Source organism: Stegastes partitus, unplaced genomic scaffold (genome assembly GCF_000690725.1).
Source record: "Stegastes partitus isolate 25-593 unplaced genomic scaffold, Stegastes_partitus-1.0.2 Scaffold0, whole genome shotgun sequence".
Classification (NCBI taxonomy): domain Eukaryota; kingdom Metazoa; phylum Chordata; class Actinopteri; family Pomacentridae; genus Stegastes; species Stegastes partitus.
The window spans coordinates 2,491,070-2,504,958 of record NW_007577731.1 but is presented as its reverse complement, the minus strand read 5'-3'; the positions used below and the strand labels follow the sequence as shown (position 1 = coordinate 2,504,958).

The 13,889-nt window shown below is 43.5% G+C and overlaps 1 protein-coding gene across 1 annotated transcript in view; it reads left to right on the top strand.

Annotated features, from left to right (window-relative positions):
* slc1a7a (solute carrier family 1 member 7a) overlaps positions 1 to 13,889 on the top strand; it is a 42,279-nt gene that overhangs the window by 12,783 nt on the left and 15,607 nt on the right. The window contains exon 3 of the mRNA XM_008291003.1: positions 10,776 to 10,991. Coding sequence (XP_008289225.1) covers positions 10,776 to 10,991 — 216 coding nt within the window. The remainder of the gene's footprint in view (positions 1 to 10,775; positions 10,992 to 13,889) is intronic.

The following is a 13,889-nucleotide window of genomic DNA, read 5'->3' as shown; positions in this document are numbered from 1 at the left end:
TGACCCTAGTGAGGATTAAGGTGTAGAGATGATGGATGGATGGATATGCATGTATGGATGTGTGGATATCCATTCGTGTCTCTACATGATCATACAGAAACCTGACATATTACAGGATGCAGCAGAGAGAACAGCTGTTTAAAAAATGGGAACCACAATATGACATTTCCAGAAATACAAAAGAAAACTGTCTCAGCGTCGTCCTTTAGACGCAGGTTTTCACTCCGTAAGTCACTTTTTTTTAACAGCAGGAACTAGATTGAATATATGCAGCAAACAAACAGCGAACTCAACACTCCTCGATAGTTGGAGCACAAATTAGACAAGTTTTATAACAAAAAACAAGCTGAAAAATGTCAAACATTGTTGTGTGAAACAACAATTCAGAGGGCTTTGTGTAAGACAAAGGAGAGTTAAGCTGTAAAAGCAGCAGCAGCGAGGCAATAAAAAACAGACTAATACAGTTTCAAAGGAGCGAAACACAAAAGAGGTACAAATAAAAAAAAAGGTACAAATAAGAACACATTTGAATAAAACTGATTAAATGTGACAATAGGATTTGCACTGCAGTGAAAGGCACAAATGAATTCATTTAATTTAGTGAAGGGCACAAAACCTGAAAGTTTTCTGCAGGTGGGAGCACACAGAGGAGTCCTTCGACAGAAAATAAATTCATTCAATATCCTCAGGCAGTAATAGCATATAAATATCAGATCATAGTTTCCTCGGATGAAAAAGGAAAGGAGCATCTCAGATTTAACTTTAAAATCATGTTTTCTCAACACAGTGTTGTCGGTTTTTCATGCAGGACTCTGGTTGCGTGGCTGATTGATGTGGATGAAAAGCACAACCTCGAGGAGCTTTTTACTGCCCCCAATTACCTTTTTTTTTTTTTTTAACATGGAGGATTAAAGAGTAATGTTTGTATGGATGTAAAGCTGCTGCCCTTTGGTAGCTTCAGATGCGTTCTCAGCAGAGCACAGCCTGCCGGATTCTCCAGTTTGATTATTTTAGGCACAAAGCTCTTAGTTGCCTGCATGAGGTCAGTGATGTCCCTAACACACAAAAAACTCCCAAAACAAATTATGCAAACGCACCGGTTACATGCAGGGTGCTTTGTGCAATAAGCTACTTACAATCTATGCAACAGCAAAGACTGGATGAGAAGTTAATCCTCCCTCTCTCTGTCTCTCTCTGTCTGCCTCCCTCTCTGTCTTTATCTCTATCTGCTGCTGTTTATATGCTTCTCTCGTGTATATTTCTCCTTCTATCTCTTTCTATGTTGTTTAAGCGTGTGAGGCGAAGGCCGGCCGGCATGGGGCTGCATCGCGAGCACGTGGCCGCGATCCATTCCCCCAGTTTTCGCAGATTCAGAGCAGGAGATCACTTGAGCGCAGGTTGGCTGCCAAACGTGAGGCACGTGAGCGCCAGAGACGTTAACTACAACTAATCTGAGACAGCGCCTGCAGGCAGGAGGCCAGGCACAGCAAAGTTCCACACAAGCAAAAGCAATCAGGGCAGATATTCAGCACTAAACATGGGATCAGGCTGCTGGAGCTCCTGTCGAGTCCGAAGCTCTCTTGGTGCTCCTGGTTCCTGCCTGAAACCTGATGAAGGCAATAACAGATAATGAAGGAGGAAGGTATGACTTGTGGCTTCACAGCTGTTGCTCCTGGACTAATCGTTGTCCACCTGCTGCCACCTTGCTCATATCTTTACATGTCAATCCAGCCGCTGATGCAAACACAATCCTGCTTCTTTTTTGTGTGTGTGTGTCTCCTCTGCCATGTCAACTGATGGCAGCGATGCACAGACCGGCTGGTCGGCACGGTGCGCGGTACAGTAGGGCTTATCCAGGGGGTGAATATCCTCCCCGGCCCTATAGCCTGTCTGTCCCCATTTTTTCCCCTCCCAGCGCCATCTGCGCACCAGCCAAAGCGGAAACCAGATTATCCCATGAACGCGTCATGCAGAATCAATGGCCACTACGCTTACTGCCTCCTTATGCTCCATGTTTCTTTATTTTTTTTTAGGGAGGGATTGCCATTAAAAATCTTGCTTGGATAGAAACAAACACAGAGTTTATTCGGTTTGTCCTGGTTTCTACTTAGAGTTTCCACTCAAAGGCGTTGAAACCTTTTATTAACCGATGCTTCGGCTGAGATCTGAAGGTCAAAGGTGAAGAGTGGTGTTAATAATATACAGCATCCACACAGCAACCACGACGACAGCACATCCACACGGCGGAGGAGAAATAATTGGCATGGCAGATGGCTGCTGTCAAACAGATGTGAGCGGATGTGTCTTACAAATTGTTTACGGGATTTGAAATATGACTCATGTAGAAGAAGTCATTTGAATGTGGAGCTCCTGTGGGTGTATTCAGTTCAGAAAATGATGGTGCTTATATGGTAATTTGGTTGTCATGGTTGTGCTTCTCGGCCACTTTGGTTGGCTCTCTTTAAAACAGAAAAAAAAAGCATTATTTTCATTCTAAATAGCTCACGGTGTTGTGATTTGTAAGTCATCCGTGGTTGTGGATTCCAGGTTAAAATTACACAGCACCGTTTATTGCGGTGATATTTTCTCATCACACTGAGATTTTTCTCATTACAGACAGTTTTCGGTGCTCAAACAGGAGCAAGGTGGTCAATTGCACGGAAATCGCCTGCGGATAACTAAAAAAAAAAAACACAGAGGCATAATGTGCAGCGGCAATTTGCATAACACAGTGTGCTGTACTAGAGGATGGAGTGTTTTCGTATTTTCAGAGGCTCGGTGGGTCACGAGTCACATTGTGATGATTAGTTGTCAGGCATGTTTCAGTCGTGCAAGCGTGCATCTGTTCAGTTTGATATGGATTGCTTTGTTTGGCCGGTTTTCACAAGGGATCAGGTATTTATCTATATAAATGAAATCCTCCCTCTACTCAGGAACAATGTCTCATCAGAACAACTGGAGCGAAAATGAGTAAAACCTTCTCCAAAGAGAGGTGCAACAACTTATAGCAGCTTTCGTTTACTAGGACGTCTTGTTGCTGAAGTGTGTCTTGTGGATAAATGACAATCAGTGGCCTTGTTACAGCAGCAGTTAAACAATTTCACTAATTCAGTTCATTCAGATGAAGTGGTGGCACTTATAAAATCTGATTAAAAGAGTGGAGGAAGTTCAACTTGGCTGAACTTCGACCTGCACGTTTTCACATCTACCCAGCATCAGGTCGACTTGGCAGCAGCGAGAGATTAAACAATGAGAGAGTTCAAATAGAGGGAGCGTGTTAGCTGTGTTGCACATTTCCATTTCCTGCTGCGTTGGAGTCTTGCGCTGCTGTGACTCCCTGAGGTATGGACCTCACCGTGTTGATGCCTGCTGTATCAGCCTGCCAGTGTGATCCCCCCGGGCTTCGCTGCAGCGCTCACTCTGAGAAGGCAAGATGCTTATCCAGGACTTGTGGAAGGAAGGTAGAGGCTGGGATGATCCCAGACAGATGGATCACCTGGGAACAAGAGCTCCCCCACATGCTTCACCTGAGCTGCCCAGAAGCTACCCGCCACCATGTGCTGCTGAGGCTCCAACCTCCTCCAGAGAAGCTCACATAATTCATGATGCCTCCGAGCAATCCTGGGGATTTGTTTACTATAAATGGACTATAGGTGTCCACCAGCAAATTCATGCAGCTTTCGTGCTCGCCCAGTTCATGCAGCGCTGACAAAGCAGCAGCCAAATGCCTTGAGCTGTTTGCCGCCCCCAGTGATGCCGAGCTGAGTTCTCCATGCAGAGCTAGCCATCCCTGTTCAGCACCTCTGTTCTAAACCAGATCGAATCTTCTTGATTCATATGAGATTGTTGTGAAAACTTGTATCTTAGAAATCCAAAACCAAAACCAAAACCAAAATTCAAAAGTGCCGATCTTTAGGGCTGGAAAATAAAACCAAAGTGCCAACAACTGAAGTTCCTCAAATGGCCACTTGGGGCTGACCTCAAAAACGAGTCCATCTCCATAGACCCCCATCATAAAATATCCAACTTTATAGCAGCAATAACATTTGCACCGGCTGGTACAAAACAAACAGTTTTAGTCTCTTAAGCTACTTTGATCTTCCATGACAGTCTTACAGGAGGTGAATTTCTACACAACTCACCCGATTAAATTGCATTATACCTAAAAGTTACGGATAACTAAGGGCATGGCCATTTTGAGTGACAGGTGGATGTCAGCACAGGACAGCCCATGGTTAAGCTCAGCTCCCCCCACTGCTTATTTTTGGGAGTTAGGAGGAGTGGAGCACTACTTAGAGTTACCTCATTGAGCTTCATAACCATTATTCAGGAAACCTATTGATTCGTCCATGTGTTCAATGGCTGCCAATATATAGACGCCTGGGTGACATCATGCAAAGTCTATCCCTGGTGGTTTGAAAGCTTCTGCACCAAACCTTACAAGTGACATCAAACCTCACTGGAAACATCTCCTTCAACTCTGCTCCACAGTTCCTTGACGTTACCAAATTCACCACCTGGAAGGAACTTCTGCAGGAGTCAGTCTGGTCTCCACATGCTGATCCTGACACTAGGCACCAAGAACATCAGTGCAGAGAAGCTCCTCTTGATTCAGTCTCAGAGGGACTCATTTCCAGAATCATTTGCTCCGACTCGATCCGGTGTCTCGACCCTCACAGGAGTATCGACTGATTCATGAAGGAGTCGCTCTTTAAAGACAGCTGGGGTCAGCGTTACAAAAACAAACGTAAAGAAACCGTGTGAACTTCGTGTCCTCTTCATGATGGAGCTAAACTAATGAATTTAAAATGGCCAGGAGGCGGTGAACTGCTCTGCACAGACAGATGTTGAGGTTGACTACCCGACTAGTCAGCAAGTTTGACATTTGCTAGTCCAATAAGTATAGTCACCACATCACAATCTCTCCAGTATTTCACTAAGGTTTCCAAATTCATGTCACCATGCCGCTTTCTGGTGTGAGCAGACATCCGTCCTGATCCGCGGAGAAAAGTAGAACTACTGCTAAAACCTCGGCTGCATATTAGTTTTCTCAACAGGTCAGACAGCAAAGCCTGATGAACAAGAGCGTTATAGAAAATCCATTTCCTTAATCTTGCATACAGAAAGACAGAAGAACACATCAGTGCAGCAGAGCACTGAGGGTTCTCTTTCTCACTCACCCAGTGGATTCAGTAAGTCAGTCGTTTATGAATTCCTAGTTCGATATTTTTCATCGAGCAGCAGCAGCTTTCTGGGGCTCATTGACTGTGAGGTAGTAACAGGTCAGGTGTCAGCGGAGTGACTTGACTGTAAACGAAAGCAGCAACTGTGTGAGCTCTTCTGATTGGTGACACAAACCGACGTGCACCTGATTCTGAAAAAAAAGGGCGACTGCCGTCTTTTTCTGTACGATTATTCAGTGAGCAGAGAAGCTCGTCTGTTCAAGGTCTTAAGGCTGTTTAAATTCATGGACTACCAAGGGATTGGTTTGGAGAAACCTTTCAAGCTCATCGACTTTAAAATGAAACAAAATCAACCCTATTCAGGACTTTATGTCATACGTAGAAGGTCTTTCGGGGTCCATTGGTCGGTATTCATTATAGACTTTTATACTATGATAAATACATTTTCTAATAAGTTGACGTATTCTTGGTTCCAAATGCATGACAAATGTCCTTCTTTTCATATTTAAAAAACAACCTGTCACCTAAAGCAAATGGCCTGGGGTCCAAAAGACCCCAAAAGTCCTGAAGAGGGTTCAATAATGTGTACTTTTGTTTTGTTTTTTGACCTATTAGCAGTAGTGAACAATACTAGTATTCATCATTGGCTGCGTGATTCCTGCTTGCTGGAGTACAAAGCTGCTGTTACGTGTAGAAACTATAAATAATGCGGCAACATCAAATAGTGAAACAGCCATAAAGTACAACATGGATGTGGCCTGTAATGATCTGAGCAGCTGAAATGAAAGAAAGGCCAAAGTGTCACGACTACACGCCATGGCCGACGCTTTTCCAAGGAGCCTCTGCCTCCTCGCTTTCATCTAGATGTGGGATTACTGTAATGCTCTTGCTCAGCAAAGGTGGAGCAGGAAGGCCTGTAAGCCACCATATGGTCCAAAAATCTTGCGGCAGATCTGCTGTACGTGTGCTCAAAACATCACGATCGCGGCGGCCGCACACACATGGCAGGCGACGCGCCGTAATCCCACCTTGACTCAGACGTCAGAGGAGCACGGAGATCTCAGGGCAGCCCGGCGTCAAAAGCCCGATTAGACGGCTGAATGTGTTTCCCCTTCTGAGGTCGCGAGGTTTTCAATTCCAAAAAAAAAAACAAAGAAAATCACCACAGTGTGACTCCAGTGGCTCACATAAGCCCTCTGTACATTCCAGGTTGCAGCATTGTGTTGATAATTCCACCTACACACCATGTACAGTACAGAATGAACCACAGCTTTTCCCACCGGGGGGTTCACGAGAAACATCAGAAGGTTCCCAAGACAACAAGCACATGACGTTCTATGTGAAGCCGAACATTGCAGATGCCTGTTTTTGTGGAAATGTAAGTTGTTGGGCTGTGCACATTTCTGCGTTTTGTGTAAATAGACAAGAAGTTGAAATACAAGTGGGATGACGACACTTGATTTGGCTGAATGTTTTGCTTCTTCTCGTCGTTTTTTCTGGTTTTGTTGTTGAGAGGAAAGCTGTGAGACTTCACTGTAAACCTTTTGCACATTTGTACAGTTCGGGGCCTTTTTACTCATCGATCAATCAAAAGATGCAATTATTTGAACCGTATCAGTTTTAGCTTCTAATCATTTTTCTTTTGCCTGTGATGACGACTTTGTTTCACTATTTTCATTTACAGAAGCTAACATAAATACGTGAAAAAAGCGATATCAAAGTACACGAAAATCCCCGAAACGTGTGAGCTGAACCAACAACTCATTTGAATTGTTAATTAAGTGAATAAAGGAAAAAAATCTTGCATCTTTTAATTTCTTTTTTTTTAAATCTTTTTATCATTATTTGTGAACATTTAAGAGCTGCTGCCACCTCACAAGACAGCAGCACATTAAGATAAGACTTAAGATTAGATTGGACTTGTAAGCAGCAAAATCCAACATTTAATATTATTTTTTTCCCCTTTTTTTGATCTCCTGACTTCAGCTACTGGTTTCTCGCAGAGCTGCTGCAGAAAAAAGAAAGAAAATAAAAATCCCATCATTATCCACGATGTTTCAGACCTACAATGCGGCACACTGTTGTCTGCCACTCCACCCCCATCCCCTGAAGATTAATGTTTTGATGTGTTACCAGTTCACCTCAGTTTGACATCCTACTTATGACATTTTGATTTTCCTGCTGGAGGTCATCTAATCCCCGAGCAGCTCAGGGCAAGCCCCTTAGTTATCACTGCTGTAGTTGCATTTGTTGTCCGATATACTAGAGGCTGCGGGGATTATTCACACAAACTGTGCATCTCTCTGTGATTGTGAATTCCAGCCACGTCGTAACACTTGGTTCACATCACAACGTCACATCACCTTTGGCATTGATTTCCAAATCTTCTCTGTTTAATAGACGGGAACAACACAGAGGATGGAGTAATTATAACTTGCATGTCAGCCCATTTGCTGCAGTATGTTCATATCATGATGGCTGCAGCGGTGCCATGAATGTCTCATTTGTGCACACATTCAATCTAAGCATTTAATAAACCATACGTAGGCAGCAATTTGCCGGTAATTGCACTCTAATCTGACTCCAATGGGTCAGAAATGAAGCACAGGCAGGAATCTACAGAGATCTGGCTGTACAGTAAGAAATGTAAGAAACGCTTTCTTGACTCTGTTCAGATTTCTGGGATGTCCTCTTTTGAGAAAAAGCTCAAATAACTATTAGTCAACGAGCACGTGCAGAAAATCTGTAGGGAAAAGACTGGCGGTGTGATTGTGTGCGAAGTGCCATCAGCAGGGTCAGCTGGAGATCAGCGTCCCTGCAGCAGCAGCAGCAGCAGGAGTCTCAGTAGCTTAGATAGCCTTTCAGCGTGGAGCTTTACCGTATGCTGCAGGAGTGCACGAAGTCGGAAGGAACTGGAGCACTCAGCTGGCTAGTTTGCTAAAAATATAAATAAAAAACCTTGCAACAACCCGCAGCACGGATTCAGAGCGAGCAGCGTTGTTGAACTTAGAGGAATATCTCCACATTTGCCTTCTCATCAGTTAATCAAAAGATCAGAGCCAGCATGTACACTAAATACTAGATACTGGAAGAATGGAAGAATGGGAAAAACAGCTCCTATGGTTTTGTCCGAAGGGAAAGCTCACTTGGTTTGATCCATACAACAGCTTCAGTTTAATGACGAGCTGCCGTTTTCTGACCGCGAACGTGTCGGATTAGTGCTGACTGGGTGGAGACGTCCAAGCTTCATATCACGCAAATGGGAAGAAAGTTAATGCCTCTGCACATTCAAAGAGAGACTGTGCTGTGGTCTTGTTATCATTACTCGGTACAGCTCACTTGGGGGGTTTGCTGCTCAAGCCTTGAACTGGTGTGACCAGTAGTTTATGGTGGCTAATGTCACCCAGTGTTGACACTCCTTAGTTGACTGACTTCATGTCTTTACTGATGCTACCATTACACCATGTTTGCCGTTGTGCTGAATCTGCCACACGTGGCCACACTTCAACAAAGGTTAAACAGTCTTGCTTTCAGTTATGTTTAAACATTTTGTAGGACGATGTAGGAATATGAATTGCTGACAGTTTGGACGGGATGTATACCGATCTACCACAACATTAAAACCACTAATTTTGTGTAGGTCCCCCTCGAGCCACCAAAAACAGCTTCGACACGTCACGGCATAGAAATGTCCCGTGTTGTTTGGCACCGGGACGTTGGCAGTGAATCCTTTGGGTCTTGTAACTTGCTAGTTGAGATCTCCGTGGATCCATTGGTGCTCGATCGGACTGAGATCGGGGGAGTTTCGGCTCTTGGTTGTGCTTCTCAAGTCGTTCCTGAGTAGTTTGTTGGGTGTTGGCTTTGTCCTGTCGGGGGAGTTCACTGTAGCTTGGGAGTGACATCGCCATGAGAGTTTGTTTGGCTGGACGGTACGTGGCAAGCCGACACCCACACGAGTACCAGAAGTTGAGATTTCCCAGCAGAGCGTTGCATCGTAACAAGATGATTATTGTCATTCACTTCACCTTGTGTATACGCAGCATTCTTTTCATTCAAGCTCATTTAATTGTAATCCCATTTGGACAGCCAGTTCTGTGGCTTTTGTTTCCTTACATATTGCCACCACAGTCACGTTGGGATCCCAGACTCTGTGGGCTTATTTCTCACACAACAGCACTTTTGTGGCTGTGAAATTAGGATCTCGTAGATTAATCATAGCAACTGGACTCGCTTGAGTTTCTTGAAGACTGACTAGATGGGAGTTCAAGATATCCATAAGGAGCCTTTAACACCAGAGTTTAAATTGGGGGTTTGTTGCTCCTCCCCCTCGTCATGTGAGTCGTTGTGTGCCACAATGGGGTTCGTTAGAGTCTTTCGTGGCTAGCCATCAAAAGGAGGAGCGACGGTATCTTAGAGTTTCTTGCACGGACAGACTCAGCACCTCCATCCAAGTCAAACCAGCTTACAGACCGTCCACGGCGTAACCTGCTTCTCTAAATCAGCTGTCAGCCCCCTAGACCCTTCACAGGATGAAGCAGAGCATAGAAAATTGACGAATGAATGGGTTGAAATCTTGTCACCGCAGCTCAAGATCTCCTCAACGTTCCTTCTCCTTGCCTTTAATGGCATCGCCCTCTGCTGCTCCCACACTTCTAACAAATGACAAGCGCTCCGACGTCTTTCTATACGTACCAAGGAGCCATCAGGGATAAAAGACTCTGTTGTAATTTTTTCTTTTTTTTGTCATGAAAAGACGCTGTAAATGTCAACATGTCAGTACCGTGAAAGTGTGTATGTGAACAGGAGCACTATTCAGCTGCCCATTTAAATGCAAATTACCCTCATCTGTTTAGAATGTAACTTAAGTTGTTTATCTTCCGCCTTCGGGGTTTCTGAGCAAAGAGAGACGCACGAAGCTCCAAAAGGACAGATTAGCAATTTATTTAGCTGAGGGAGAAATGAAAGAATGACAGAGATACACATGTTGAAAGGCAGATACATCGAGGAAATCATCTCAGTCGGTTTCTTCTCTCCGTCACAGGAGACGTCTTCTCGGTGTCACAGACTTCCTTCTCTGATGCTGCTCACAAAGAGGGTTTCTCCACTTTGAAGTGGGGTTTCAGTTTAGTTAAGTGCTACGGTGGTTTCAAAGCTCCGCAGTCAGACGCTCGGCGGAAGGTTTGATGAGAGGCTTTCTTGTACGTGCACATAAAGCGTGTTATTAGCGCGAATATTGTGCTTCAGCCTGCCAGAAGGTTTCTTCTGATGTGTCAGGAAATTGTAGTTCCAGGCTGTTGAATCTCGCTGCTGTATGTGACAACGAAAAACTGACACGGTTTCTTACATTAGGAGACAGTTTCTCTGAAATGCATGAAGGTGCATCTCACTTTGAGAATGTGTGGTTTGGTAATGTAATAAAGTGACTTTGAAATGCAGCTCAGTTGTGTAATATATTTCTTTCTTCGCTATGTAAATGGTTTCCTCCAGTTTCCCTCTGCAGGAAAGTCACCCTCAAAGCATCCACGTTGAACAAAAGCAGCAGTTTTCAACAATCCTTTTAAACTTTTCTGTCTGCCTCCTCTTGTCTTTCAGTTTGATGTCCGGTCTCGCCGCCCTGGACGCCAAGTGCTCCAGCCGTTTGGGCATCATGACCATCTCCTACTACCTCTGGACCACCTTCGTCGCCGTGGTAGTGGGCATCGTCATGGTGTACATCATCCACCCGGGCGGAGCCGCTCAGAAGGAGGACTCTGAGGACAGCAAGAAGCCGATGACCAGCTCTGCTGACGCCCTGCTGGACCTCATTCGGTAAGAAGCTGTCACGTGTTTTCAGATGAAACTGTAATATTCTTATAAGGACGTGGACCGGACTTGCATTTAAATGAACTGTATATTCTATATGTATAAAAAAAGACAACAAAAAAACATTTAGCACTCTTGAATCAGTTCTTTCAGGGCCTCAGAAGGTCCTTCACAAAAATACATCGTCTTTTTACTCAGGCTCAAGGATGAATACCCACCCCGGTCCCGTTAAATATGTCAAATGCAGCATTTAACAGTGTTCTATTGAGAACAGTTCAGGAAACACTGGCTTAGATACACATGAAAAGTTGCAGAAAGATGTTCTGCGAAAGTTGCTGGAAGATCTATATGTATCCTGTATATTTTCATGGTGCATTATAAACTGGAGAAAGTGCACATGTATGGATGCTATGAGTATATGTTTGAGGTAGTACAGTGAGGGAAAAAACATCAGGAAGGAAACAAAAAGTTTAGGAACCACTGTTACACCGTATATAATGCCTTTATTCTTTGGAAATTTTTACCACAAGAGTCAAAAAGTAGATGGCAAACATGTGACTCTATACCTGCACAAACCATACCATCGCCCCAAAAATAAATAAATAATAATAAATATAATGTAATAAATCCATAATAAATCAGCTCCAATAAAATAAATGTTAAAATAATACATTTATTAAGGAAATATATATATAACAGATGCACATTCTTAAAATTCAAATAAGAAAAAACAGCTTTAATGATCAAAAATATTACAAAACAAATACAAAAAAATGTTTGGACCACCACAACTAGTAATTAATACATTAAAGCAGGGCTAGTTAGAAGAATATACACAAAGCAGGGCTAGTTAGAAGAATATACACAAGGAAATACTGCTAGTAATTAAAAATATACCAAAAAAAAAAACACACAAAAATGTAACAAAACCTTATAACCTTTATATATAATCCCTCAGTGTTGTGTTGAAGGGGTTCCTAAGAGAGGCCAGCAGATAAATTTGATGGGTTATGATAAGGGTTAAGATGAATAATAAGATAAGAAACAAGAATATTTTGTCACATATGTAAAATTCTCAACCTCATTAGAACTCTAGAAACGATTAAAGCAACAACTTCACATCAGTAAAGTCACATGAAATCTTTTAAATGAAACTAACCATCCAGGAAAAAAGAGAAATCTATCACAATATTGGCTTTATTCAGAACAAATCTAACTCTAGTGCTGCCCGTGTGCTTGTTTTGCAAACAAGATGACTGCAGCGCTAATGAAAGCAGACTCGCTCTGCGTGCACTCGACGACCGAAGCGGAGGGGGGAGATGTTTGAGGTCATAGTGTAAAGCCTGAAGCCTTGCGTGCCAATGGGTTATTGTGCTAAGCTAATTAGCGCTGCTGAGAGATGAGGGTTTGTGTGTTAGAGGCCAACCCGGGACACGCCCGCAGTGAGAAACATGACGGTGAAAATAACGTCAAACAACCTGCAAAACAGAGCCGACGAGGTGCTGAGACCACCAGGATGAGTTAATTAAATGCAAATTCACAAAGTGGATGAATGTTGGCCCGCCCAAACGCACAGAACTAAAGAACATTGATTACAAACGACTAATTATTTATGTTTAATTTGAGAAATAACAAACAGCTACTGGTTTAACGTTAGGCATGTTTTACATCCGCTGTTGATTTCGGTATCGTTTTTACGATGCAGGTCTACTGGGATGATTCAATTTTAATCTGAATGTTTAAAAAAAAAAAAGAGAGAGAGAGAGAGAATGATAAACTGGTCAAGCCCATGAAATCCAACGACGCACTGATCATGTGCAGTGGTGAAGCTCAGTCGTTCCCAGGCTGTCGGTGCATGCATGTGTGTGTTTGGTTGTGTGTGTGTGTGTGTGTGTTTTACAGAGCACAGCTGTGCTTTGGATTTATCTCGCAAAGCTTCTTTACAGCCTTCATCTATCATGCAGGCATACTATATCGGTACACTCACAAACGGGCCCGACTGTCTGCGCTCGTGTGTGCTCGTGTGATGAGTATGTATAATGAGCACACTGTGTATGAATATGTACATACTTGGATTTATTAGGAGCTCTGGGGTGGGAGTGCTTCATTAGCCTGCTTTGCTCTGTCTTAGAGGCCGCTGAATGGCTAAGTGGTCAAATCCGCGCAGAACAGTCGCCGCCGCGCCGGCCCTGGATATGTTCGCCATATGCCTTTAAACTTCCTTCCATTAAACGCAGGAGCTGTAAAATACAATATGGCTTTTAATCTCTCCGCATGTGAAATGTGTTGTTTGACATCCGACTGTGATCTGAGCTCTGTGTCGCCGCGGGATTTACAACCAGCGCTAATGCAACGTTGACCTTGCTGATTGACAAACTCTCGTCGTATAAAGAATGCTTCATAACGTGACCGCAGGCTGTAGAGGAAGGCGGCAGAGTACGGAGCAAATGAAAAAAAGATGATCAGTTTGGACTCAATTACGCTAATGAAAATATTACAGGGCTCTAAATTCATGCACGGTGGAAACCACTCAAACTAGTTCGTCTGAGAGGCTGCAGATTAGCAGTTTGGCTGACTGGATGTAGAGAGCATCAGCAACGTCTGCTGCACTTTCTCCTCCTCTTCCACTCTCTGTGTGTCTCCTTAGTTACAGGAAACAACAACCTCCAAGCAGCAGCCTACATTCAAACAGTGCCGATAAGACGGTGCTCATCTCCCTGTGCAAAAATCAACAATTTCAACAATATTTTGCAGGAGAATGTTTGGTTGGAGGAAAAACAAAGGAGCCATTTATTTTCCACCTATAGCAATAAGATAATTAGGTGCAGTCACATTATTCTGTCACAGCACTGTGGAAATATAGCTGACCCTACAAGAATAATGGCAGTTAAGATTCCCAGCATG